This window comes from Molothrus ater, chromosome 10 (assembly GCF_012460135.2).
Source record: "Molothrus ater isolate BHLD 08-10-18 breed brown headed cowbird chromosome 10, BPBGC_Mater_1.1, whole genome shotgun sequence".
In the NCBI taxonomy this organism is placed as follows: Eukaryota; Metazoa; Chordata; class Aves; order Passeriformes; family Icteridae; genus Molothrus; species Molothrus ater.
This window is the reverse complement of record NC_050487.2, coordinates 6,389,545-6,416,259: the sequence shown is the minus strand read 5'-3', so window position 1 is coordinate 6,416,259 and position 26,715 is coordinate 6,389,545. Positions and strand designations below refer to the sequence as shown.

The 26,715-nt window shown below is 41.4% G+C and overlaps 1 protein-coding gene across 1 annotated transcript in view; it reads left to right on the top strand.

The window, feature by feature from the left end:
• The window catches only part of STAG1 (stromal antigen 1), a 154,075-nt gene that overhangs the window by 102,586 nt on the left and 24,774 nt on the right, over positions 1-26,715 (top strand). Inside the window, exons 10-21 of the mRNA XM_036389252.2 lie at positions 1,619-1,742; positions 5,262-5,360; positions 10,005-10,084; positions 11,749-11,856; positions 14,234-14,348; positions 16,478-16,595; positions 17,712-17,815; positions 20,623-20,715; positions 20,840-20,929; positions 21,104-21,307; positions 22,510-22,580; positions 25,512-25,599. Of these exons, the coding sequence (XP_036245145.1) occupies positions 1,619-1,742; positions 5,262-5,360; positions 10,005-10,084; positions 11,749-11,856; positions 14,234-14,348; positions 16,478-16,595; positions 17,712-17,815; positions 20,623-20,715; positions 20,840-20,929; positions 21,104-21,307; positions 22,510-22,580; positions 25,512-25,599 (1,294 nt within the window). The remainder of the gene's footprint in view (positions 1-1,618; positions 1,743-5,261; positions 5,361-10,004; positions 10,085-11,748; positions 11,857-14,233; positions 14,349-16,477; positions 16,596-17,711; positions 17,816-20,622; positions 20,716-20,839; positions 20,930-21,103; positions 21,308-22,509; positions 22,581-25,511; positions 25,600-26,715) is intronic.

Sequence of the window (26,715 nt, the reverse complement as noted above, 5' to 3'; positions counted from 1 at the left end):
GCTTCAGGAAGTTGGACAGACCAGGTTTACTGATGCTCTTGGGAAGTTGTTAGAATTAATGTTTTTCATAGGCAGAGAGAGACAGTGGCAGTGGTTTGGTGGCATTCACACAGGTGTTCCCCCAGGTTATTGCATTAAATGCATTACATGCTGTTTATGCTTTCCTGCTGTTGCAGCAGTACAGTTTCATCCCTCCAAGTTGAATTCAAACACTGAGACCTGCCTGGAGAAGTCCCCCTGGCCATGTGTGATGCTGGGCTTGGTTCATGGTCCCTGTGGGGCCTGGGGGCCCAGCTCAGGGTCTGCAAAGTCAGGGGCAGGACAAAGGCACTGGATCAGCTGGGACAGCCTGCAGGAGGGCAGTACATAGTTCCAGTATGGAGTCACCAGGGGCTTGCTGCACTGGGTTAAGGCTATGAACCTGTGCAGTGTCTTGATCAGAAGAGTGAGTGCATTTTATTTGTATTTTGTAAAATTGATTCCTTTCAGAACAGTGCAGTTTTTTGTTTTTGCAGTTATTGTCTTGCTTGGAATTTTTCTTTCCTTCCCATAAATTAAATTTCATTTTGGGGCTCTGTTGATCTGGTCTAGAATTAAATTGATGTTTATTACTTTTCCAAGAAGATTTTTTTTCATAAAAATACAAAACAAGGGTCTCAATTAGAAGCAAGTTCCAGTGTTTGCAAAGCACCAGACATCCCCTTCTTCTGTTCAGTGACTCTTTGTGTTCTTCTTGTATTACAGCTGAAATTTGGAACTGTGAGGCAGTGCCAGCTGGAGTGGCACAAGTGATTTCTCATGGTAACAGATGTCCCAGAGATGGAATTACTGAAGGGACAGATGGCCCCCATCCCTTTTCCCGTTGTTTCATTATTAGTAAAGATGCCATGCTCCATGTCAGGCAGGCAGGAAAGTGCCAGTCAGATGGAAAGCATTTCCATCCTGGTCTCCTTAGGTGACCTCTCCAGTTTCCTACCACCCCTCCTCACTAAGCAGCTGATAGGTCTGCCTGAGATGTCTTTGCTGACTTGCCACAGTCAGAATGTAGGATAAAAGCAAGAAAATGGGAAGAAACCAATGCTGAAGTGCAAAATTCTCATGGGTTTTGTTGTAGGGATATTCATGGTGGGTACAAAATGAGATCTCTTTGTGTAGCAAATTCCATTGTGCTCCTCTGCCAGGTGCCTTTGGCTAAACCAAATAGCTTCTCCCACCTTGCAATGGTTCTGCACCTTGAGCTGGAGACAGCTGGGCTGCAAAGCAAATGTCAGTGATGCTGTTTCAGAAATGATTGCCCAGAGGAGGTTTGTAGCTTGGGTTCATAATTCTCTTTGAAAAGAGAGAAGTTAAATATGGAGTAATAGACTAAGAAGCAAACTAGGGTGAGAATTTCTTTATGTAGAAGTAGTGTAGGAGCATATATAAGCACTGAAATGATGAGATCAGTGAGTTCAAGGATGTACAGGAACAGAAAATCAGTGAGATGGCAGTAAGAACAGTGACAGGCCTCACATAGTGAGGTTCATGACCAGTAAAAGCAAATATTATAGCTATGGGAATGGGAAGGATATTTGTCTGTAATCTGGCTAATCCTTGTTCTTTTCTTTTTCTGTAATAGTGATGCTATTGCTGAGATTAGAGCTGTCTGTATTGAAGAAATTGGTGTCTGGATGAAAATGTACAGTGATGCCTTCCTGAATGATAGTTATTTAAAATATGTTGGTTGGACACTACATGACAGGGTGAGTATTGTGTATTCCCACACACAGCAGAGTGCACTGGAGGCAGCTGCTGCTGTGCTGCCCAGCACAGCATTATCCTTGGTTTACAAAGAAATTGTTCTGTTTCCTCACCTGGTATCTTTCAATCAGGTCACTTCCAGGTATTGGCTTCATTAGGAGGGTGTACTCCCAGTCTGCTTGGTCCTTCTGATTTTCATGTGGTCAGTCTCTGATGAAGTATCTTGACACAAGTCCTGCCATGGGGCTCTTCTGTTGATTACAAGAGAAAGAGAAGTTTCCTCAGAGCACCCCTGAGAGCCTCTGTGTCTGAAGCAGAATGGAAAAGGGATTTCCACGTGTCTTCCATTTACATTGCCCAAAGGTTACAGGAATAAAGGAGATCTCTGGGTCCTCAATAGACACAACTGGTTCCACAACCAGTGGAGTGCTCATCAGTTCACTTTCCCTTCCTTGAAGAATCTTTTCAAGGTTCTCTTTAGCTTCTTCTTCAGAAAATTGTTGAAACACCAGATGGAAGGAAAAGAGGTGCTTTTCTGGCTCAGCACAGTTCTTAGCACTGATGGTATCCACCCAGTTCCTGCAGCAAGAGGAGCCCATTCTGGGTGCTGACAGAAGACTTTGCACTTCTGCCTGGGGGGTTTTGTACACCAGCACTGCCTGTGCTCCCACTCCCACCAAAACTACTGGAATCACTTGTTTTACTCTAAACTCCCTTGCTATCACTATCCAAGGACTACAAAGGAGACTTACAGTACTGTTGAAATGCTCATCAAATTCCAAAATCCTGGTTCAGACTATCTCCTATTCAGACTATTTCCCAGCACTGGTGGGAAAAAATTGTCAGTCTGCAAGTTCATTTGGAAGACTTGCGTAACTGATAGTTAACAGCTGATTCTTGAAAAAATATTACTTTTTTCAATAACTTCAAACATCATCTTAATATGATCTGACTTGGTCACTGTTGTGCTGAATTCTGAACAACATGAGTTATGCAGATGTTGGCTTTCACTAACAGTAGAAGTCAGCTGCTGCTGCTGGTTCTTTTAACTACAGCTGCCAGGAATCTGCATCTTGCCTTCATTTGGATGAGCAGTTCACTTGTTAAGAGTACCCTCTAAACATTAAATTTCTTTCCAAACCTGTAGTACTCAAACTTTCCCCTTACAAATTTTCCCCAGACTTTTACATTAGATCTCATTGAGCAAAACTTGGTCAGGAGGAAGATCTTGCTTACTGCCCCCATGAGCCATGACCACTGTCTGCCCCAGAGCCTCTGTGTCTCAGTGAATGCTGGACATGGAAACACAGCCATGGCAGTGCCTGGAGGGACAGAGCTGCTGCTCTGTGTCCCTTGTTGGTGACATTGCTGTGCCTCACAAGTTGCCATGCCCCAGGAGAAGACATCATTTTTTCAAGTTCCCCAAGCAAACCTGTGGGGAGGTCAGCTCAGGTTGGAGAATCAGGATTCAAGGTGTGTGGAGGGCTTTGTTTTATTAGGACTTGTAATTTAAATAAATTATTCTTTGAATAATTGCAGTGGATTTTTGGGAGCACATTCTAAAGCTTGTAGAATGTTTCCAAAAGTAGCACCTCCAGACTAGTGGGGCTGCACTTCACAGCTCTCAGCCCCCTCCTACTGTCTTTGAAGTCCATCCATTTCTCACATCATTCCCTTTACCCATCTGTGGAATCTCATACTCTCATCTGTCACATCCAGCAATTTCTCATGTCATGCAGTATTTTCTCACACCCTCTTCTGTTAGTTTAACCTCAGGCCAGGGTCTAGTCATCTGCCTGCAGCCTTAACACGTATTTATACCTCAGCTGTTTTAAAATCAATGTGTTCTTTCATAGCAGAGAAATTTTGAATTACAGTGTTAGATAAAAAACTGGACCGTTTGGACCAGGCACAGCAGAATTCTATCAGACTGCTCTTCCTCTGCTTTGTGAGATATTTTGTTGCAGGCCACAGAAGTGCCCTGGGGTTCTAAGTCTTTCAATCACTAATGTGTTTAATGTCCCAGTCCACCTGATAGATGGTGAGGTTTTATTGATGTTGTGGATGTGTCATCTACAGAGTGAGACAGACTGGAGGCACAATGGGGAAGAGTCTGGGGCAGGTGTCAAATAATGAAAAGGGAGGGAAATGGAGAGAGACATTTTGGGAGGCACAGAAAGGAGGGTGGAGCTGCAATAGGAAGAATATATTGGAAAATGATGGAGTAAGAGCCAACTGAAAATGCAAAGCCTCCAGAAGTACAAGATCCCTTAACAGCATGGTTTTCATTGGCACTGCCTGAAAAAACTGCCACCTGGTACCCGAGTTTCTTGATTTTGCTTTGCTTTGATCAGGAGATCATTTTTTGCTATAATTGGTATTTTAAAAAGTGAAGGCTGAGGCAATAGCCATAAGCTATTTCCACTTCACATGAACAGCAGTCACCCCAAAATTATTAACTTCCCTGGAAGTTTACTGCTGCAAAAAGGAGACAGCAGTGCAGGAGATTCCTGAGCAGTTTCACATTCTACTTCAGAAGATGTACAAATTAAACCACAGGGAAGAAAAATCTTACACTTCTTTGTAGTACCTCCAATGTAGTCTTTCAGAAGTAGAGCACAGAAGTTTCATTCTCTAACTTGGAAAATCCTTATATTTTGTATGCTTATCATGTCTCCTAGATTTCAAACAAATATCTATAGGGATTTTTGGTTTTTATAGAGTCTCATTTGAATATGGCTTTCAATTTTTGCCTCTCTCTGCTTTTAAGCATCTTTTTTATTCCTGTGTATCTGGGAGCATAAATTAAAAGTGTATAAACTATGATATATTCTATAAGTGTATAAACTATGATTAAGTTCATCTCTTAGTTTACTAAGTCTCTTGCTGGCCTTCCTGTCCATCCCTGTTTGCAGCTTTTACACGGTATAAGTTTCTTAAGAATCAACCTAACAAGCATTCCCACCCAATCAGTTCCTTGCTAGAAGGTGTTTGGGGTGTTAAAGCTCCTGTGAGATGGATGATTCTCAGAGTTATGAAGAACCATCTCATGTGTGGTGTGTTGAGGGTCTGTGGCACGTTGGTGCTCCTCCACTCTGCTGTGTCTTCACTTCCATAAAATAAATTGACACTGCAGTGAACTCTACAGAGTACATTTGGGTAGATTTGTCTTAACCTTTTTGCTAGCCACACTGCCTGCATCAACCGCTTGGAAATCCTACATCCTTATTTTGGATTTACTGGCTGCATTCTTTATCTTTTTGTGGAGTCACTTGAAAGGGAAGCACTAACAGACATATAAGTGATGGCACATTAATTCTTTCTGTATGCAAATAGGAAGAAATTCAACATTGTAGGTGACTGCATGTGGGTTTTGGTTTTCAGCTAAATTGCAAATTGGCTTTGGTCATTTGCATAACATTTTAAATGTACATTAAACAAATTACAGTGTTATGTTTTTTAATATTCATGTGCATTTGGTTAAAGTATTCTGACAGCTAATCTCAGTGTTTTTTATTTAGCAAGGTGAAGTGAGGTTGAAGTGTTTGAAAGCTCTTCAGAGTCTGTATACCAACAGAGAGTTGTTTCCCAAACTGGAGCTGTTCACAAATAGATTCAAGGTAAGAGGAAATGCAGTTTTTGGAAGGAGGAGAGAAAGTAAAAGTGTCATCATCCTGTTGTGGTCTTTGAGTCTTGTCTATTAAGAATAAACTCATTCGTTTGTGACAAGGCTTGTAACTGCACCACTAAAACTGTGTTAGTGAATACTGAAATTAAGCCAAAGCCATTTCATAGGGTTTATCTTGGAAGATTTGTCAGACTTAACCAGGATGACTATTTGTCTGTATGTATTATTTATAGCTTATATATTGTCCTTATTCAATCTGCCTGTACTTACTTAACTTTAGATTTATTGATTTTAAAGGATGTATACTAACACAATCTAAAATATAGCTGAAAGAAGCAGCCTATAATGAAAGATTGTTTGTTACACAGCTTTTTTAGCTCAATATGTGCTTGTGTTTGGAGGGAGGGTCACTTGGACTGCACCACAGTCCTCTACACAGTGAGCTGGCCTTGCTGCAGAGCAGGAGTTCACATTGTGCTTCCAAACCCCTTGAGCCAGATTGGCCCTTCAGGAGAGAAGTGCTGGGCGGATATTTCATGGGGTTTTTATTAGCACAAACTCTTTGTGTTATGTCTGGGTAAGAATGTGGCTGTTTCTTCACTTTGTGGTCTGACTGCTTTATTGTACAAGTGAACTGTCTGGAGAGATGGGTGTGGAAACACTGTCCCTGTTCTTATTGGGATGCCTGCTGAGGAGAGTGTTCAGCCACTGCCACCATGTCAGCTGCTCCCTCTCCCCGAGGCTTTTGTGTTCTGCAGAACACACTACTGTGGCAAGGCTACCCCCAAGGAAAAACTCATTTATCTCATTTAAATCTTTATTAGAATGCTGATGAAAAATTTGTTTAGAAAAGAAACAGAGCTGACTGGTTTATTTTAACTTAAATCATTATTATAATGCTGATAAAAAATTCTGTTTAGAAGAGTGGAGATTTAAATATTTACAAATACTGTGCACAAGACTTAAACTTCTCCCTGTAGATTCTCCCTGTATGAAAACAGTTTATAAAAACATGATAATCAGCCTTTTTCCATATTCACTTGAGATGCAGAAAAAAGATGCTTAACCTGCAGTAAGCCTACATATGAAGGAAGGCTTTTTTTACAAAATGATAATTATATAATAGAGCAGACTCTATTAATAGTCTCCTTCATTTAAGATAACAGTCTTAAAGGGCAGATTAAATAAATGTCTGCCAGAAATGAACTAAGTATAGTTGACTGAAGTAGGAGATAAAACTTGATCATTTTAAGAGACCACCTAAGGACCTGCATTCTTCTAATTTTATAAAGCCAGTTTCTGGCACTGTTGCAGTAAAGACAAAATTTCCTCTCATAGGAGAGAACCTGGTAAACAGGTTGGGACCTCAAACTTATTCTCTAATGCCTCCATAAGTCTGCTTTGCTTTATCCTCACAGGACAACCAGAAAAATGGACCCTCTAACTGCTGATTTTCCTGTTCCCTCTATGCAGATTTAGATTTGTTTATATTTGCTGCTTCTGTAATTCCATTTATTTTTAAATTGGTCACTAAAGCTCTCATGGCCTTTTATCTGTTTCTCTTTAGTAGAAAATGTGCTGGATGCTCCTTTGTCAGGATCCCATAATTTGTGAAGGAAAAGGCTGCTTTGAGGCTGAACTCTCCCACGCACCTGCAAAACTTTCAGGGCAATTGGAGACACTTTGGGCAATAGTTACTCTGTAATGTACTCTAGAAAACTACAGGGACATGAAAGTTCTAAATACATCCTGCTTTTCACAGCACAGACAATTCTCTTAAAGGAAGCTAGGCTAGCCTGTGCATTGCTGCTTGCCTTGGAATGGTACAAGGAATTTTCATTTCTGTCAAAGAGGTTCAAAGGGAAGGGAGCCTTGTTAGGAATTCATCTTTCGTCTGTCCCATAAAAGCTGGTTTTACTACAGGAATCTCTATCATTATGAAATAAAACAGAGGAAAAGGTGTGCTCAAAGTCTCTGTGAGCCTAGAGAACAGATTTGTTTAACATAATGATGAATCACTTTCAGTTTCTGCCACATCCAGGGAACAAAAAGCTGGCATGGCCCAAATGCCTGCACTTGGATTTACAGCTGTGCTGTCAGGGATGTGGCCTTTGGCACCAGGATGGAGCAAAGTTCCAAATTAATGCTTTTTGAATCTCTGATACATTAGCTAAATGTCTTGCCACCACAAACTCTACCACCACCTCTTTGAAAAATAATTGACCTAACTGCCATTTTCAGGTCCATGGCTGCTTATTTATATTTCTTCATCAGAATTTAATCGACCTGCACAGTTCAGCTGGTGTTCAGTTCAATCCATTCAAAATGAGAGAAATCTCTCTAGAGGTCTTCTAGCTGTTTAAAGAATAAATTCATTTGATCCAGAGTGCCTTGTGCTGGGCTGTTAATATTTCACCTCCTTCCAGAGAGCTGTGACAAGGATGTGATCCTTTCCCTTTTTCAAAGAAAAATGCCTGTTCTTTCCAACATTTGTGTTTCTAAGAGTAGGTGATATGCTGGAAAATAAGCTTCATCCATCAAAACAAAAATTTGTCCATCAAAGAGAAGACTTTTGTTTTCCATCAAGAAGTCCTGTCTGATGCAGACATTAACTGACCCCATATGGAAAAGCTGTGAATTAACTCCTCTGCAGGCAGTGCCAGAGTCCCTCATCCCTCACCCTGTGCTGTCTCCACAGCCTGGGAGCACAAGGAGAGATTGGCTCTTCAGTCTGCCTTGTTCACAGCCTAATATAGAATGGAAAAGTGATCTTCAGAGACACTCAGAATTAGTATTTCAGCTTAAGAATCCAGGCCTGTGCCCTGTTCTGCTGCTGTACAATGGCACAGGGAATCTCTGTAAAGGCAGATATTGAGCAGCTGGGGGTTGGAACTTCCCCAGCCGCTGAAGTTGCACCTTCAGAGGCACTGGGGGTGTGGGTCTTGCTGGGAAGGCTCTTGGAGCCTGGCTGGCAGGTGCCACCACCCAGAGGTGCTGGCCCCAGGGCACAAAATGACACATCCCTGCTGTTTATTTTAAGCCTGATCTTTTTTGGGGAAAATTGAGAGAACAGTCTTTTAGGATAAGGAAACCTTCTTACATTGGTTGGTTTCAAAGTCCCAAAGGCTCCAGATTCAGAGGGTACCTCCTGCTCTGTGGACAGGAGAGTGGATTCCCTCCCTGGGGTGTAAGATAAACTCTGAGAGAATACATGAAATTCTAGTGAGACATTTAAGATCAGGATCTATGGCTGTTCCTTCTCATGGTGCCCTTATTGCTGTCTCTTGGCCAGGACCTTAGGAAAAGTTGACAGTAATTTTTTTTTCTTGTTCATAACAGAGTATCCTGTGTGGAAAGTTGTTTCTTTGGGTTTCTTCATGGGCTTCTCACAGTCTTTAAAACTGTTTAGATCTACATGAAATGTATCAAATTCTCCAGGAGCTTAATAGTGATTGATAGAGGCCCCTTCAGTCACAGTGACAAGAAGTGTCTCTGCAGACCTGGTTTTGTTGGGAAGTAACACCTGAGACAGCCACAATGCATTTTTAAAGTACTGATCTGAAATTTCTGTATCAAAATAAATATCAGTTGCTTGATGTTCCCCTTCAGCCCTTAAATGCATGGAATAGTAGAAAAGAAAGGTGAAAACCTTTATTTTGCTCTGGTTTGTTCTGGTGGCTTTCACTGTTGTTGCCTTACACTTGCCTTGTTTCTTTTCCAGTCCCTGATTTCTATTTTTTCATGTCCCAAAATGTCATAGAGTACCTACTCCTTCCTGAAGCAGGTTAAGCCAGCAAAATCAAGTTTTATTTTCAGATGGCCTGATTTCTCTTCAGTAACTTGATCAGTCAAGCAAAGAGCACTGAGACATATTGCATTTTTATGGCTGGATGGAAAATCTCCCCAGATAGGAAGGACAACATACAACAATCACAGCTATTTTTGCCAGTAATCTAATTGAACCTAAGGAGAGAGAAACCCTTAAAGGACTTCTCATAACTACAGGGTCCTTAGAAGTTAGAAAATCATTAGATTTGACAGGAGAATTATGTGCTTGTCTCCACTAGAAGGAGTATGGGAAAACACAAAATCAAACCATGGAATTCCCCACTTTCCTGGGGAAGCTCTGTAGTGTAATTCTTGAGATCTGCTTCAAAGCTTGAGATTTAGACAGGGAAAAGGTCACAACTTTACCAGCAACCTGCAGATGTATGAATTCAGGTGTGATTTTTCTTCACTGTTTCTGTATATGCAGCATTCCTTCTTCTGAAATTATTTGGTTGCAGGGGAATGAAGTGGGGCAGTTCTTCTGCTGTTGTCCAACCCAAGTATGTGACTTTTCAGGAAAGACTTGTTAAATTGATCCAACCCAGAACAGTGCTGTAGCTCTCAAGTCTCCTCCCTCCCTTTCTGGCAAACACACAAGGATAAGGACTGCTGAAGCACTTGTTCCTGTTGTTACAGAGCACAGCTAAGGGGTACCTTAAAAAGTTGGGTAATATTGAGGGGCTCTCATTGTCAGCATGCAGTTGAAACATCTCTCTCCCCAGAAGTAATTTTTCTGTAACCTGTAGAATTTTCCATCTGCTGGCCTTGCTGTGTTGGTGCCTGTGACTGACCTGGAGTTGCCTTGCAGGACCGCATCGTGTCCATGACGCTGGACAAGGAGTACGACGTCGCTGTGGAAGCCATTCGATTGGTCACGCTCATCCTCCAGTGAGTGCTGCCCCAGTCCCTGCACTCCCTTGCAAAATTCCCTACACCACTGCCATTCCAGTGACTGGAGTGCTTTGCTTGGGTCTTGAACTGAATGTGCTACTTTACACTTAGTGTGGAGGTGAACTGAACGTATGATATGGACATGAAGCTAAAGTTAGGTATTTCATTTAATGGAAATAGAAGAGGCATAGTTTAAAAATGTGTGGATGTTTTGGCATTCACACATTAGTGCATCCATTGTGTGGAAAATGCCAAAGGGCATTTCTACCTTTTGCCAAGGGCAGAACAGCTGTCCTCCCAAAATGAGTGTCTGTGGGTTATGCCTGCTAGAGTAACTCCAGCAGTAACACAGGTGCAGTGTAGGGAGAGTTGATTGATTCCTGACACAGCTGAAAAGAGTCACGTGGTAGGACACCTTCCAGACTTTTCCATGTGGGGATGCAATGGCTCCCCTGAGGTAAGGATCACCCCAGACATCCTCCCACATGCTGATGTGGAACCAGCCTGTCCCCAGCAGCCTCGTGAGGGGCACTGCTAGGCTTTTATAATATACTTATTAAAAGCTGTATTAAAGAATGTCTGGTTTACAAGCAGATGCACAGAATTTTTGCTTCATATTTTATATCCAGTGCCTTCACTTTGAAGAATGTTTTTGGACATGCAGAATTTGGACAAAAGATTGCACTAGCCTTTCCTCAGTAAAGAAGTCTAGACTTGAGCTTTTTATTTACTCTGCTTTAAAGAGATTAGCCTTGTAATATTAGCAAGACATGAAATCTTGCATCTACTGTTATATTTTTAAAGTAAATATAACAAATATGATCTGAAATGACACGTAGAGCACATGTCTTCCCTGCATTATTAGCAATTTTTGAGAACACAATAAGTTTCAAGGTCAAAAATTACCCAGTGCACTTTTTTTTGTCTGTTCCTGCTTTCTTTTTGGTTGCCTTTGGTTGCCCATTGAAAGCACAGGTAATGCTAAATGCATTTAGCATGAGGAGAGTCTGGGTCACCTTGAAGAGCACAGGGCAATATTCTGGCAGGTAGGAACTCCAAAAAGGTGTCTGGAGCAAACAATGGATGCAAACTGAACAAGGATGGAGGTAACATCCTCATTGTGACAGTGCTGGTATTTTTATATCATTTTTGCTAAAACTCTGGGACAATCTGCCCAGGGAAGTGTTCAAAAGTGGGGACATGGATTAGTGGTAAACACAGAGGGCCCAGGTTAATGGTTGGACTGAATGAGCATGGAGGTCTTTCCCAACCTAAAGGATTCTGTGATTCCAGATTTTTAGTTTATGGTGTTTGATGAGTGTTTGGCATCTTGCAGTATGTGCATTGAAGTTTGTGTGATAGTCTAAGGAACAAGCAGGGTAGGGTTTGTATGCAGTCATACTGATATTTTAATAATATTATTTTATCTCTATATTGATACAACTGGGAGAAGGAAATCAGAGAAACTTCCAATCTTACAGACCCTTTAAATACCTCTGTATTTTCAAGTTGAACCAAAGATCCTTGGAAGTCCTTGTTCAACCATGTAGGATTTTATGGGAAGTGGACCAACCTTGTAGCTGTCCCAAGTGAGCTGTGGGAGGTGAGGGGATGGAGATGAAACCTCTGCTGTAGCTGAGGTGTTGTTGTGACTCTTTCAGTGGGAGTGAGGAGGCTCTGTCCAATGAAGACTGTGAGAATGTTTATCACCTGGTGTACTCAGCACACCGGCCTGTGGCAGTAGCAGCTGGGGAATTCCTCCACAAAAAGTAAGTCATCAGTTGCCCTGGAATAAGACCAAGTTTGGGAATGTTTCCTAGAGAGGTAACATCAAAAAGCAAAGAAGCAGTGGAGTGAAATATCTCAATTTAGCAAATCAGCTATTTCATTTAAACCAGAGACTTTGTTCTCTTGTTTAAACAAGATCTAAGGACTTGAAGAAACTGAATGTACATTTTTCTTGCTCTGCAATTCAGATAGTATTTCCCAACTCCTTGAGGGTTAAATATACAAAGGCTGCACAAACTTCTGAAGATGGTTTAAGTCCTGCAGCACTTGCTGAATTCCTGGTGTGATAAGATACATATATTGGGCTTGTAGTCTGGGGTGATCTACCTGCTACATCAACAGTCATAATTTCTAGCAAGTTTTAAGGCAGTTGTTTCTCTGTTGTGAACTTGGGAGGTTTTTATGTAGCAATAACTACAAAGTTTGTTTCTAAACTCACTGTCTTCCCCTGAAGATATATTGCATTATGGTTACATCTTTCATGTCCTCACTGTGCCAAAGGACATGACCCAGCTTTTCCAGGGATGTGAGTCACACCACCTCAGTAACTGTGACCAGGGCATTGCCACATCATAGGAGTTAACCTCTTCTTTTTATTGTTTGCAGTTTAAAATCCTTCAGCAGGAATTTGATTTTTTTCCCCTCATGAGTTGTGACATTAAGAGTTTTTTATTGCATCTATAGAGGATTTATATTAGAACCCATGTTATCTAATTTTTCATGCCAAGATGCAGGTAGGAAAAAATACACAAAGACATCTGTTTTTCTTTGCCAGTGCTCTAATTTTCTATGGTTTATTAAGGATTTACAACTCCACATTGTAATTGTAAGCTTTCATTGGTGGATTTTTGGAATTCCAGCTTTGTGGTCAAGCACTACCCGTTTCAAAAATATATGTGCAGTTTTCCATTAACAACAAGACATTGTATTATTTACTGGAAAGGGTTAGGTTCTCATTAAAATACACACTACTATTCCTTTATTAATCAACATGTGACAGAATACTTTTGAAAAATGACTCAAGGTAAATAAGGACATACCTTCACCACAGTGCACTTAGGAAAAAGACAAAACTTCATTTTGATGTCTTTACAAGGTACTAAGCTGTAAATGTGCCTCAAGGCTAACAGCATAGAGACAAGATTGTCCCATTCTTAACTAATTTTGTCTTGGTTTCTGCAAAGAAAATCTCCAGTTAAATAAGTTAGAATCTATTTCAGGCATTTGAGGTGTGATTTATCTCACCTAATTTAATAGATTTCACTAGCACTTTCTCTGTGATAATCATCAGACAAGCTCTCTGTGCTTAGCCAAGGAAAGCAAATAGTACAGAGGATATAAAGGATCACCAAATACAGAGGAGCACTGGCTCATCCCTGAGGTGCAGGTTGTAAGGTATCTCAGCACCTGCACAGTGCACATTGCTTGTCTGTTAAGATAAGCAGGGGGCATGAGGTAATGTTTTTAACTAAAATACAACGTTTGTGTGTAACTTGTCCTTCTCTTCAGTGAATTAGAGCAGTGAAATCAGAATTCTGTGTTTCACATGTTAATCTGCTTTGTGATTTCACTGTAAAAGCCAGGAAAAGCTTTCAAACTTGTCAAAGTAAAACAGTCATTGCTGTAACAGTAATAGTGGCACATCTGAGGTCTCTTGGAAAATTTGAGCATTGAGAAGAGTTTGGGATGGGCCATGCATCAGGGAACTCAGTGCAGAGTGTGTCACTTACCTGGAAAACCCAAAATAATGAGTAGGAGCTGGTTTTATCTTTGATGCTGCTCCTGGTACCTGAGGTTGGCTGATGGATGTCAGGTTTGTTTGTACCATGTCCCAGCCAGAGTGATACAACCCCAGCTCTTCAGTGCACTTATATGTGCAGTTTTCCATTAACAACAAGACATTGTATTATTTACTGGAAAGGTTAGGTTCTCATTAAAAATACACATTACTATTCCTTTATTAATCAACATGTGACAAAATTCTTTTGAAAAATGACTCAAGGTAAATAAGGTAGGAGGCAGTAGGTGCTGCCTCCACTGCAAGACTGGATAAGTTATAAATGCAAAACTGTACAAGTGATGCAAATACTTGAAACTGTGCAAAACCTTCAATGTAAATAGGTTTTGGAGAACTTTTTCCTGTGTGAAATTCTTCCAGCCTTGTGAACTCAAAGACTGAAGACAAATTCATCTCTTCAGACAGGCAGAGGTTGTGGCCTCTTTCCATTGAAAGAAATAGCTTGAGATACTTGCAGTGTTTTATGAACAAATTTACTATATCAAGAATGAATGTTCATCATATTCGTGCAGAAATGAGAATTGTTGTGATAGCCATGAGCTCCTTCTGCTTATTTTCAGGCTGTTCAGCAGACATGATCCCCAAGCTGAAGAGGCTCTAGCAAAGAGGAGGGGGCGAAATAGCCCAAATGGAAACCTTATTAGAATGTTGGTTCTTTTCTTTCTTGAAAGTGAGGTAAAAAAGTCCTTTTTAACCTTTAAATGTTTAATAAAACCTGAAACTTAAGTAATGATTTATCAACATACAGTAATAAATTGTCTTTCTTTTCCTTTTATTTTATATTTTCAGTAATACCATAAGCCCTTTTCCCTTCCCCTCCATTTCCTTGTCCATTAAGGAAATTGATCTGAACATCTTCATGGTTTATTTAACTCGTGCTTGTCCCCACTGTACTCACGCTGCATTGCTGGTGCTGTGGTGGCTGCCAGGGTGCAGTGCTGCACACGAATGGAAATGGTTCTTTGCTTACATAACCATGCAAGGAGAATACCTCTGGAGTTATTCTTTGTGGAGTAAAATCATTTGAATCAGGACAGAACAAAAATTGCATAGTATCTCCAATTCTGATTAGAATCATAGATGAACTCAGTGGGGGGGACCTGAGGGTCCTTAGCTCAGAGCAGAGTCAGCTGTGAGATGAGATGAGAGGAGATCTTCCAGGGCTTTATGAGTGTGCATCTTGGAAACATTGGAGGATGAGGAAAACAAGCATAGATGAAGTGTTTGATGAACACACCCAGGGTGGGATTGTGCCCGTGATTTATAGAGACAGCATCTATGGGAAATTGTGTGGTACATGTAATAACAGTATAGAGATGGGGAATGGTGGTGGAGGGAGGAGAATTTCAGAAGGTACTGTCAGGTACAGGATGTTCTAAAGATAGAAAGGGAAAGGTTCAAAATTATTAATTTGATTTGATAAGTAAGCAGATTAAAAGAAAGAAATGACAGAAATGTTTCTCTAGAGAAGGAAGTGTAGTATATTTTGGGTAAAAAGCAAAAGTTAAGATATTACAATTGGTTATTTTAATTGTTATGAAACCTTGAACAAGAGACTTGACTGTGAGAATGAAAAGAAACACTCAAAAGTTGCTGAGAAGGAAAGACAAAATTTTGGTACAGTGTTCTTGTTTTTTAGAAACACCTCATAAACCTACAAATTAATCTGGATGAAATGTCACTACCTGTGTGGTCCTTCTGTCTGCCACCTGAATGGATTTTTAGTTCCAGCTTCTTTAAAACTTAGATTGTAGAGTTCATTGTGTTTTACATTGTAGACTCCTTCGATGTGAGTGTGATTGGAGTTACTGAGCACTGACCTTGTCTGTCCTCCTGAGGAGAAAGGAGACTGCTCCACTCCCAAAGCCAAGAGCAGCAAAGTGCCTCCCATGCTGCTCCCTGAGGGTCACTTCTCTCTCAGGGCCAGTTTTTGCTATTGTTGCTTTTGAGAGACTTGTTAGGAGCAAGTAGAATATCCTGACTCCAATTTTAGTAAAGAGCTGGAGAACTGGGAGTTTGCACGTGGGTGGGACAAGGTAACATTGCAGCCTGGGGTGCATTCAAGGGAGTGAGCCTTGCCCAGCAGCAATAACTCTGGGACACTTTGCCCAAAGCTGTCAGAAACAGAGGAGAGGAATGTACTGACACCTCCTTCTCTGCACTCAGGGATGCTTTCCAGCTATGGAGTCAGTCCCTGGCAAGCACAAGCTGTGTGTTGTGCTTGTTACTTGTAGGTAGCAGTTAAAGATAAGTTTAGAAAACAGCAGAAGCCCATGGGTTATTTTTCTCACTTTACAACAGTTTTGTTAATTCACATGAAAACATTTTTTGCAGTTGAAGTTAGTGTTAAATCTATAGCCTGTGAAATCACCAAGGTTTTGCTTCTATGTGCTCCTTTTTTTTGAGCACATAGAAGCATGTATGAAAACCAATTGCTTGTTCAAAACATACATTACAACTCTCATGCCTTACCATCTCTCCTTTTTGTAATGCAATGAGAAAGTGAGGGAAGGTAAGTTTACAGCTTCTGGGTCAAAACTCTGGGAAAGATTTTTCCCAAGCAAGCAGCTTTGTGCAAAAGAAGCTCAGTTTGGTTTTATTTAGTTTCTGTTAAAGCATAACCCCATTGCACTGGTGTCATTCAGCTGGGAGAAAACCTTCCTGAATTAGTTTTGAACTGAATGTTCTTTCCAACTAACATAAGATATGTGCCCAGGACACTCTCTGTGGCCACATGATTATGAAAGTTGAAGAACTGATGCTTATACCAAGAGCTGTACTGATGATTGCTTTGGATTTTCTAGTTGCATGAACATGCAGCCTATTTGGTGGACAGCTTGTGGGAGAGCTCTCAAGAACTGCTGAAAGACTGGGAATGTATGACAGAATTGCTCTTGGAGGAGCCAGTCCAAGGAGAAGAAGGTATTGGCTTAACCTTGTGCTTCCTTGACATTGCACAGTATTGTTAATTATTCCTTAAATACCTCTGCCACCCATAGTGAAATATCTTTTTGTGTTGTGGTTTGTTTGCAAAGCATATTTGAAGATTTTGGGTTAATCTATTTTTAATGTACTTTCCTTCAAAAGCAGCAATTTGTACTCCATTTTTCTTTTTATTTGTACTCTGGAGGTTTTTTTTAATCAAGTGTGCTGCACTGTGGTTCCCTAATATTAAAGGGAATTTACTCAAGTCTTAACTTGATTTTGTCTGAATGTTTAAATAACTATTTCAATAAATTAAATAGCTAATACAGTTTTGAATAAACAAGCACTTCAGGTGATGCTAGTTAATATGGGGCTTTTTCAGGTAATGTGAATGCTCAAGAGAAAAAACAAAGGGGATTCTTTCACCATTAGTTTCAGATTTCCTTTTGCTGATATTAGACCTGGGAGCACAAAATAGCCAGGGAGGCTGGGGGCAAAGTGTCCTAAGGTTAATGAGTGTCCTTCAAGATCCTTTATAATTCCTCAGGATTCTCCTGCTTCAGGGGCCTTCACAGGGCTTAGGTGTTTGAAAAATCAATGTTCCTGGCAAGGTGTGCTCATCCTGTCCATGCTTCAAAGGCTGGCCTGTTGGTATGCACCTGCTACACTGGGGGTATTTATAGTGTAATTTCATTAGGAAATTGATTCTGCTTAGCCTAGTGGGGCTTGATCCTCCAAATGTGAGCAGAAGCACTTGGCAAAGAGCAGAGAACTTCTGAGGAGTGACAGAGAATTGTCTGTCACTGTTTCCCCTCTATGACTCTCCCTTATTTTGTAGATCTTCCTTATGTTCCCCTTCACTGATCCTTTCCTCCAGCCTGCATTTCTCTGGGCTGCTTTCGCTTCTGCCGTGTCCATTTGCGAGGGCGCAAACGGCAAATCAAAGATGATTGCTTTGGATTGACTCAAAGAGGCGGCAGGAAAGCCTCAATGAATGTGCCAGTGTGCCTTGTGTGTGGTGTGTGTGCTGCTGTGTGCTCCCCTGGTGTCCCACTCGTGTCCCCTGGTGCTGCCTTGCCCCCAGTGACGCGTGTTGTCCCTGTTGTCCCGCAGCGATGTCGGACCGGCAGGAGAGCGCTCTGATCGAGCTCATGGTGTGCACCATCCGACAGGCTGCCGAGGCGCATCCCCCCGTGGGCAGGGGCACCGGCAAGAGGGTGAGTGGGGTGCAGCTGCCTGCCTCTCACCAGAGCACAGGAGATATTTGTGACACCCCTTTGGACACTCCTGCAGTAGAGTTTTTTAATTGGTGTTTGCTGTTTCATCTGAACACTTGTCAGAAAAATATTAGAAATTCTGTTTCTGGACATGTTTGGTTTTCTCTTTGATTTTGGGGTTTGCAGGCCAAGTTAAGCAATATAAATTTTCCACATAAAAGTCTTTTTTATTGTATTTTTGGATGTTCTTTTTATTATATCCCTGCCTTATATTTGTAATGTATACCCACATCATCAGCCCCTAATGTTAAACCTAGATTAGAGTGGAAGGTGTAGGAGCAGAGCAGGCTGCCTCTGACTATCTTCCAGGAAAACAAATGTGCTGCTAATATGGACATAAAATTTGCAGAAAAGTCAACAGGATCTTCATCATGAGGGTGTTTAAGCACTGGAACAGGTACTGGGAGTTGGTGCCCTTTCCATGCTTGGTTGTTTTGGAGACCTGACTGGACAAAGTCCTGATCCTCCCGGTGTGACCACTGGGCTGGCTCTGCTTGGAGCAGGAGGGGTGGGACTGGGATCATTCTGAATGTGTCTGTGCTTTTAGGCATCCATCCCCTTAGGCCTCTTCCACTGAGTGCCCTAAAAATTTCAGAACTTTACATTCTGGCCAAATTGCCTCTTTAGTTTATTTTATGGGGACTGTTTGAGCACCAGTGGAAGGCCATTCCTAAGGCTGGACATGCAGTTTTAAACACTTCATTCTAAGTCACAGGGTCAGGGTAATAACAGGCTTTCAGCTGTATTTTCCATAAACACAACATCCATGTTCCAAAGCAGTCTCAGCTTCTTAAACATATTCACCTGATTTTTGGTAGTCTCCATCTTATTTAGGATAGATGAAAGTGGAATAAACCCACGTGAACATATGGTTCTTCTTTTAGCATCCATTCTAAATAATCATAACTAGTTTGTTAAAGCCACAGATTTAATAAAGATGAAATCTGGAGAGTCTTGGCATTCTCTATTGCTAAAATAATGCAGTTACTTAACTTCTGAATTTTTTATGTGCCAAAGCAGATTAGTCTTGTGTCCAGAAACAGCATCCCAGGAAAAGCTCCAAGAAGCCATCAGTTTAAACATGCTTTATATACTTTAATTTATAAAGCATGTTCTTAGGAATTCCTAATTTATTAAAACATTTCAGGGTTAAGGAGGGAATCCATGAAAGCACTTACTGAAATTTACACAAGCATGTCTTATCTTTTGTTATGAAAACTGTATTGTAAGCACAAGTTTTTTGTCTCAAGCTGCAAACCTTTCTAGCAGTCAAAATGACCTTTAAATTAAAAAAAAAAAATAAATCATGTTGGTATTTTCTGTTTGGAGCACTAAATAACGTCATTATTAACTTCTGAGAAAGAGAAAATACCTGGAGAGATCTACAGCTCAATTCACTGAAGTTCAACAAATTGCTTAGTCTTAAGTTTTCAATGTCTGTATTTGAGCTAAAGAAAACAGATCAGTAAAACAAATTCCACCTTCTGAAGGATGATCAAAAGAGCCTGGAAGTCGTGCTGGGGACACAGATCAATTCCCAGTGCCAGGGAACAGCTGGATTTGGTCCCCAGAACGCGACTGGGCTGGCAGGGTTGGGATTCTGCCCTGGGTCTGCACTGCTCTGAGCTTGGCTGGTGCTGCCCTGGTGGGTGTGCAGGGCTGAGGCTGCTCTGGAGCCTTCTCTGCACCTTGCACTGTGCACGTGGTGTTTTGTCCTGGTCACTGATCCATTCCTCCCCACTTCCACGGCTCTTTTGGGTTCCTGCTGGCACAGTGCCTGGCATCCAGGCACATGCCTTGTGTCCAGCTGCTCCTCCTCCTCCCTTGCCACTTTGCAGAGCCAGGTAGAAGTGACACTTAGCTTTTGCTTCTTTTCACTTAGACCATGAGTTGTGGGATGGCAACTGCAGGGTTCTGTGCCTTGTCCCTGGAGATTCACCCTGTCTCACGATCCCACCAACTTCTTCTCTGAGCTGAAAGGGAACAGATTTCTAATTAAGCACTCACCTTCTTGTGAAGTAGTTTCTCCTCTGACTTTAGCTTGTAAGCCTTACTGTGCAGTCTGGCTGATTGGCTACATGTGAATCATTAGCTAACTTGAGTATTTTATTATCATTATTTGTTCTCAAAAGTATTCATTTCTTTGCTGAAGCCAGGAAGCCAGATGTAAGCTTTGATAAAGCATGCTGGTTTGAGTATTGTCTCTCTGTTCAAGGGGATTTTGTTCTGACAGCATTAGTGCTTCAGTACCTCGCTGTGAACTTGGATGTACGTTCTCACTGAGAATTCCATTCCATTTAGAGAGGAGACCATGAATCTGCTAATGAAAATCATTGTTACAGTGTGGTTTGGTTTTGGTTTTCTTAATTATACTTCAGTTTGCCCTGAGGTCTTAAATTAATGCTTGGTTTAATGTGTGAAAGCCAGAGTTCAGTACAGTTGGAAGCAATAGCAAAAATTCCTCTGACTGGGATTATGTTTGAATTTCAATCCTAAAAAGATGTTAATGTGTGGAGGCAATGTCATACTGGGTGATACAGTATTTTCCTTTTCAATCACAGTTGCTTAGGACACACTCTTTAATCACTCTTCAACCGAAATGTGTTTTGAGTTTTTTATTCCTTCCTCGTTTGATTTATTAAAAAATACACTTGCATGGGTTTTTGTTTGTAATACAATGTTTAGAAAGTTAATGAATGCTATATGCAGAAAATGTATTTACTGTAGTTATGTTTGATCACTTCCAGGTCTTGACAGCAAAAGAAAGAAAAACTCAGATAGACGACAGAAATAAATTGACTGAGCATTTCATTATTGCACTTCCCATGCTGCTATCAAAGGTACGGTTTTCATCGAAATAAATCTTTCACTGGGATTTACAGCTGTCTTTAAACTTTCTCATTCTGCAGCGCAGGAGTTTATTTTTACTTCCCTGTTGTTTGTTTTGTTGCCATGATGCTCCAGTATTCCGCTGACGCCGAGAAGGTGGCAAACCTCCTGCAGATCCCTCAGTACTTTGACCTGGAAATCTACAGCACAGGCAGAATGGAAAAGGTATTGTGCCTTGGGCAGGAGGTGTGGCTGCTCTCAGGTGTGACCCCTGTTCAGCCCCACAGTGCTGTGCCTTTGTTTGGCACGTGAGCAGCCTTGGGTGGGTGTTCTGCCAGTGGCTTTGCTCAGTGGCATTGTCCCTTTGAGGGAGAGCTGAAGTTCTTTTCTGCTCTGCAGCATCTGGATGCCTTACTGAAGCAGATTAAGTTTGTTGTGGAAAAGCATGTGGAATCAGATGTTTTGGAAGCCTGCAGCAAAACCTACAGCATCCTCTGCAGTGAGGAATACACCATCCAGAACAGAGTTGACATAGCCCACAGCCAACTTATTGATGAATTTGTGGATCGATTCAACCATTCTGTCGAGGATCTACTGCAGGAGGTTTGTTTTCTTAAAATTGTTGAACTGCCTAAAATATGATAGGAAAAGCTACAGAAAAACATTCTTAGCAAGCCATGAAATGACCCATCTGAAGATGCAGTGCAGCAGCAGCTATTTCATAATTATTTGGAGCCACTTCCCCCTGTGGAAAGTCCTTTACAGTAGCCATTAAGCCTTCAAATCATTGGTGGTGTAAAACAAGACTGTGGGACAATCCTGCTTCTGAAAATTTAGTTGAGTACTAAAACAGTCCACATAAGGAATTAAGTGGATGAATGGGTGAAAGATGATGAAAAGTGCAGAGGAAGTTGTATTTACATTAATGTTTTTAGTGATTCCCATAGTCCCAGATGCATATGTAGGCAGCAAAATCAAGATTGGATTATGCTTTGAATAGAAGAGAGGATTTAAGAAAATATGTATAATGGCATATTGAAGGAGCCCTGGAAAGAGTAAAAGATACAGGTCTGAAACCTGGAGGAATGAGAACAGCAGTAGCAAGGATTTAAAATTATGGCCTTTGTGATACTCTTTTTAAAGTGATATTTGTTTGAATAATTTATTTTAATAAGTCTATTTCATCATTTTAAAGACATTTTAAATTTTAAAAATTGCATACTGGTGCCTAAGCAATTATCTGGGCTGATAATGAGAGAAACACTGATTGACAATTGCATCTGAAGGCAGGAAGATGTTTTAATTGCTAGGTTTTTAGATGGAAAAGAAATTATCACAGTGAGATGGAGAAGAAGAGTTGCTGCAAGTGGGTTTCTTATTTTAGAAAATTGCTGGAAATACCTTATTTTCACTTGATTCACTAAGGGAATTTGCTGTTTAGTTTACAGAAAATTCTAAAATTGTGTTGTAGCGTGTTCATCATGATGATTAAAGCTGGTGGTTCAGTCCTTTTTATAAAATAAGATAGAACTCAGATTTTGGTCTTGGGAATGATTTGTATTGCTAAAGGATACAGGTTTGGATATTACCACAGTGATAATGCTGAATATTGTCAGATGATCTTGCTTGTTTTTTAGTGCTGTTCAGTGGCTACTTAAATATTATGGAATCTACATAAAAGTCACTGGAAATTTTGGAGACAGTTTTGATATCAGTATAAACCCCTGAGAAGCTGCTCCTGCCTGTGCAGTAATGTACTGGGCTGAATTGCTGGATTCTCCTCATGGATTGCCTTTCCTTTGCAGGGAGAAGAAGCTGATGATGATGACATATACAATGTGCTCTCCACACTGAAGAGGTTGACATCTTTTCACAAGTAGGTGGTGTCTTCCCTCACAAATTTATGATGTTAATTTTATCCTTTCAGCGAGTATCAGCAGTGTCAGGTGTGGGGAAATGAGAAAACACGTGGCCTGAAATCTGCAGTGGAGATGGAGGAGTGACTGGTGGAGTTTGTCAGTGGAAGTGTTTGGGTTGATCTGGTCCTTGCTCAGTTTGTGCCATGACCTTTGCAGATGGGATTTGCAAGTGGCACCTCCTCCCTTGCACCCAGTGCTCTTACACCCATGAGTAAATTACTACAGGTCCTGTTCCCCTGCATGGCCCAGTCAGGGCACAAGGGACACTTGTCTGCCACAAGCCTGTGCTTTGGGCCTCAGCTTGGGGAGCCTACAGGAAGCTGTTTCTCAATGCCTTTGAGCTACTTCTCAAAATTATAGAATTAATTAGTAGTAGTAAAGATAATAGTTTATGGTGGGAGCCTGGAAGATGCATTTTCTTCCTACAGTTGAAATGTTGGCCAAATTTTCCTTTGTGGATTGCACAGAATCTCCCTCACCAGGCACAAATCAGCTTTTCAGGTTCCTGCTGCTCTCAGACCTATGGGCATCCTCAGCATGTGCAGAGCAACCTGGAGAACTTCAGTGGAACTGTGAATTCTGGAGCACAGCACAAAGGCCTGGTCTTCCCTCTAACTGCAGGAAGCACTTGCTCCTGTCAGCATGAGAGAAAGCTTCATGTGCAGGTGGCAGAGAGCCACAAATCATTTCTTCCTCATCACAGTGTGGGAGTGATGCTAAATGAAACCTCATTAGAGAACTTAGACTGTGTCAGTAGCACAGCTGCTTGGAGCCCAAGGTACAGCTTCCCTCTCTTTGTGCATCTTGAAGAAGTGAAGCAATTTGGTGGGTGGAAAGGTCACTTCTTGGAAAAGAAACTTTCCTAAGCTGTTTTATGCCACATTTGAGAAACACCATGAAACTGGTACCTTTACTTCACCTGCCTCTTGTCTGGCAAAAATGTGCTCCAGCAGACAGGGCTGTCCATAAAAATGAAAAGAAACCTTGGATGAAATACTGGAACTTGTTTTCTGAAATCCATGAATAGTCTGACATGGAAGGAACAAAGGGAAAATTCTGTGTTGTGTGAATTTTCTTGCTAAACCTCTGTGGAGAATTGTGTGGTGTCCAAGATGCCTTTATAACTATGGTTTTGATGGCTAAGTAGCTCAAAAGAGATAAAGAGGTACCAGAATATGCCTAACTGTAATGTGGAGGCTCTGCTTTAAGGGAGTTTCAATTGAAAGGCTGTGTGTAAGTTGTACATCATTAGAATTTTTCAGCTCTGGAAGCTGAAGAGCCCTTCCTGAGCTCAGCTGTAAGGCAGAGGGCAGGGAGCTGACTGTCCCCAGCTGTGAGGACATGGCCCCTGTGCTGGCTGCCTGATGGGGAATTTCTGAACTGAAAAGGCAGGAATGAGACAGTTTTTCCTTTGATATTCTCTGTAGGATAATCTGTGCAGGTATCTGCCTCTGCACACCAAGGAGACTTTACTGCTTTAATTACAGTGCTGTAATTAAGGAAGTACCACTCTGCCTTGCTGGCAACCCTGTGATTTATGGAAGCAGCATCTCTGTGCTTAATATCTCCAGTCAGAGGCAGCTCTCTGGCAGCCTCTAATTTATCTATGAAGCATTTTATTTTAGTACCTCAAAGACCATCTAAGTCCACAAAATATTTTTTACACTTTTTGCATTTTTAGTTCCAGTATTTTTTTTAAGTTTTCCTGTTTTTCTCTTTGTGGATTTGAACTGGCAGTTAAGGTGCACCTTGGCTTTACTGGCCCAGCCCTGGAGTGCACAGGGCACTCTGATGGCTTTCTGTGAAGCTCTTACCAGTGTCATTTTCCAGGGCTGTCTTGCTCCAGTGTGGGAGGTGTTTCATGGCAGGACCTGGGCATTGCCAGTGCTGAGTTCAGCCTCTGTCCCTTTTGGAATTAGGGGGTTTTTCCTTCTGGCTGAGCAGGGCAGTTAATGGTTTGACCCAGAGCAGGGACAGGAGTGGGAGGAGTGAGCTTGGCTGGGTGATCCAGGTGCAAGAGGCTGCTGCTTCCAGTTGAGACTCCCAATTCAGTCTCAGAATCCCTCCTTCCAGGTGAGCACTTCAATCAGCAAGTTTCTGATTATTCTGAGCTGGCTTGCTCTTTTATAGACAAATTATAAACTGTTTCAAGTTATCTCAGTTTATTTTCCCTGCAGAAAAATGTTTTAAACCTAAATTTACTTGCTGAGAGAGTATTTTTGTCTTTCAGGCAACCTGATGTTTTTCAGCTTCTGCTGTATTTCTCACTTCTCTATCAACAAGCCATTTCATGAGCTGTTGAGGTCTGTAAGGCTACAGCCTTACAGAGTATTTGTCCCTAATGTCATTCTTATTCCTCTCACTGATGAAATCAGGTTGGTGCAATTGAAATGTTGCCACCATCTCTATCCATGTGTTATCATATGGTCCCACTTCAGATATTCAGGGTATTTATATCTAGTGGTCATGTGTATTATTTTTTTCTGAATGAGACAGTAGAAAAATATACAACTTTATTTTGCTTAAAGCCATTTTTATTCAGTAGATATTGATAGAGCTTGGCTGTAGTTTCTACTGCAATGCCAGGGAAGGGTTTTCTGGAGTTCTGTCAATGTTTCCAAAAGAGGAAAAATAACTCAGAGAGAGAAAGGCTACTATGCTTAAGTAGCCTTTATAGGTGTATGGTATGGAGAGAGCTTATCTGCTCCCTAAAAAAATCCCATATAGTAAAACGTTTTTCCTGGATTGTCAGAAAGCCTGACTTGTGCTTTTAGCAGGGAGTGAGCTGCTGTGCAGCTGCTGTGCTCAGCTGTGGAAACCACCAAAGCTCTCTGGGCTGGGGGTTCTGAGGAACACAACTAATCCCTCTTGATTTCCTCTCGTTCCAGTGCTCATGATCTGACCAAATGGGATCTGTTCAGTAACTGCTACAGATTGCTGAGAACTGGAATTGAACATGGAGCTATGCCAGAACAGGTACCCTGAACAGCACCTACACTGCATCACTGAGGTGTCTGAGGTTCTAAGGAATCTGTTTGTATAGAAATTCAAAAGTTCCATGTGTGATTTTTGAGCTCCTTCCCTCACCTTTCTCATTTGTAAAGTTGGGAACAGCTGATGTTCTGACTCTGAAAAGCAGTGCATCACTCCTGATGTTTACACTTAAACCCAACATTGTAAGCCTTGGCTGTAATTAGAATTATCACAAATGATTATTGTGCATGGAAGGTAAGATGAAAGCTTAGGAAAACCAGGAAACTAGAACATCCTAGTGGAGTTCTTTTAGTGAACACATCTTGGACCTTGTTTCCTCAGAGCTGAGTTTTTGTTTCTCATGGATGAGCACAGGAACCATCTCATATTCTACCATGAGTCCTCTTTAAACTGCAGAATTCCTACTGCAGCATTTAAACATTTTAAGTTTTTATTTGGTTTCAGTTAGAAGCCAGTTGTTAATTCTAACTCACCTTCATTTGGAAAAAAGAAATTCTCATGAAATTCTGAATTAGAATTTTGTAGAAAGGACCCTAAGAGGAGGCATTGCCACACAGTGTGTGAAAGTCCTGTCTCTGCACTTGCTGCTTCATGCTGGAGTTGTGCTACCTGGAGGGACAGGGCTGACAGGTGAAACCTGTCCATGCAGCTGCCAGCCATCCTCAGTTTCTGGGTCTGTCTGACAGTGTGTGGCTCTCCAAATGCCTCCATAAGATTTTAGGGGAAAAGTCTTGGAATCTGAGCTCTGCTCAGTATTTCTTCCTGCAGGCCACCCTGAGGAGTTTGGCAGTTGCAGCACCTCCTCTGGATTTGGACTGTTCAGGAGACACCATGGATGCTTTTCCGGGCACCAGGGATATGACTCTGGTCTGCTCCATGGGACAAGTTGTATTTTCTCCCTTTTTTTAGCAATTGAGCTACATGTTCATTTGCCAGTGGAACAGATTTCCATGCTGTTTAATAGTGAGGCCAGGTATAGAGATATTTCAACAGATGCTTTTGATCTGAGAGGTGTAGGTGTTGGGTTGTACTTCTGTCACACTGTGACATCCCCTCCTACTGTATCCCAGTGCAGATTTCTGGTGTTTCCCAGCATTT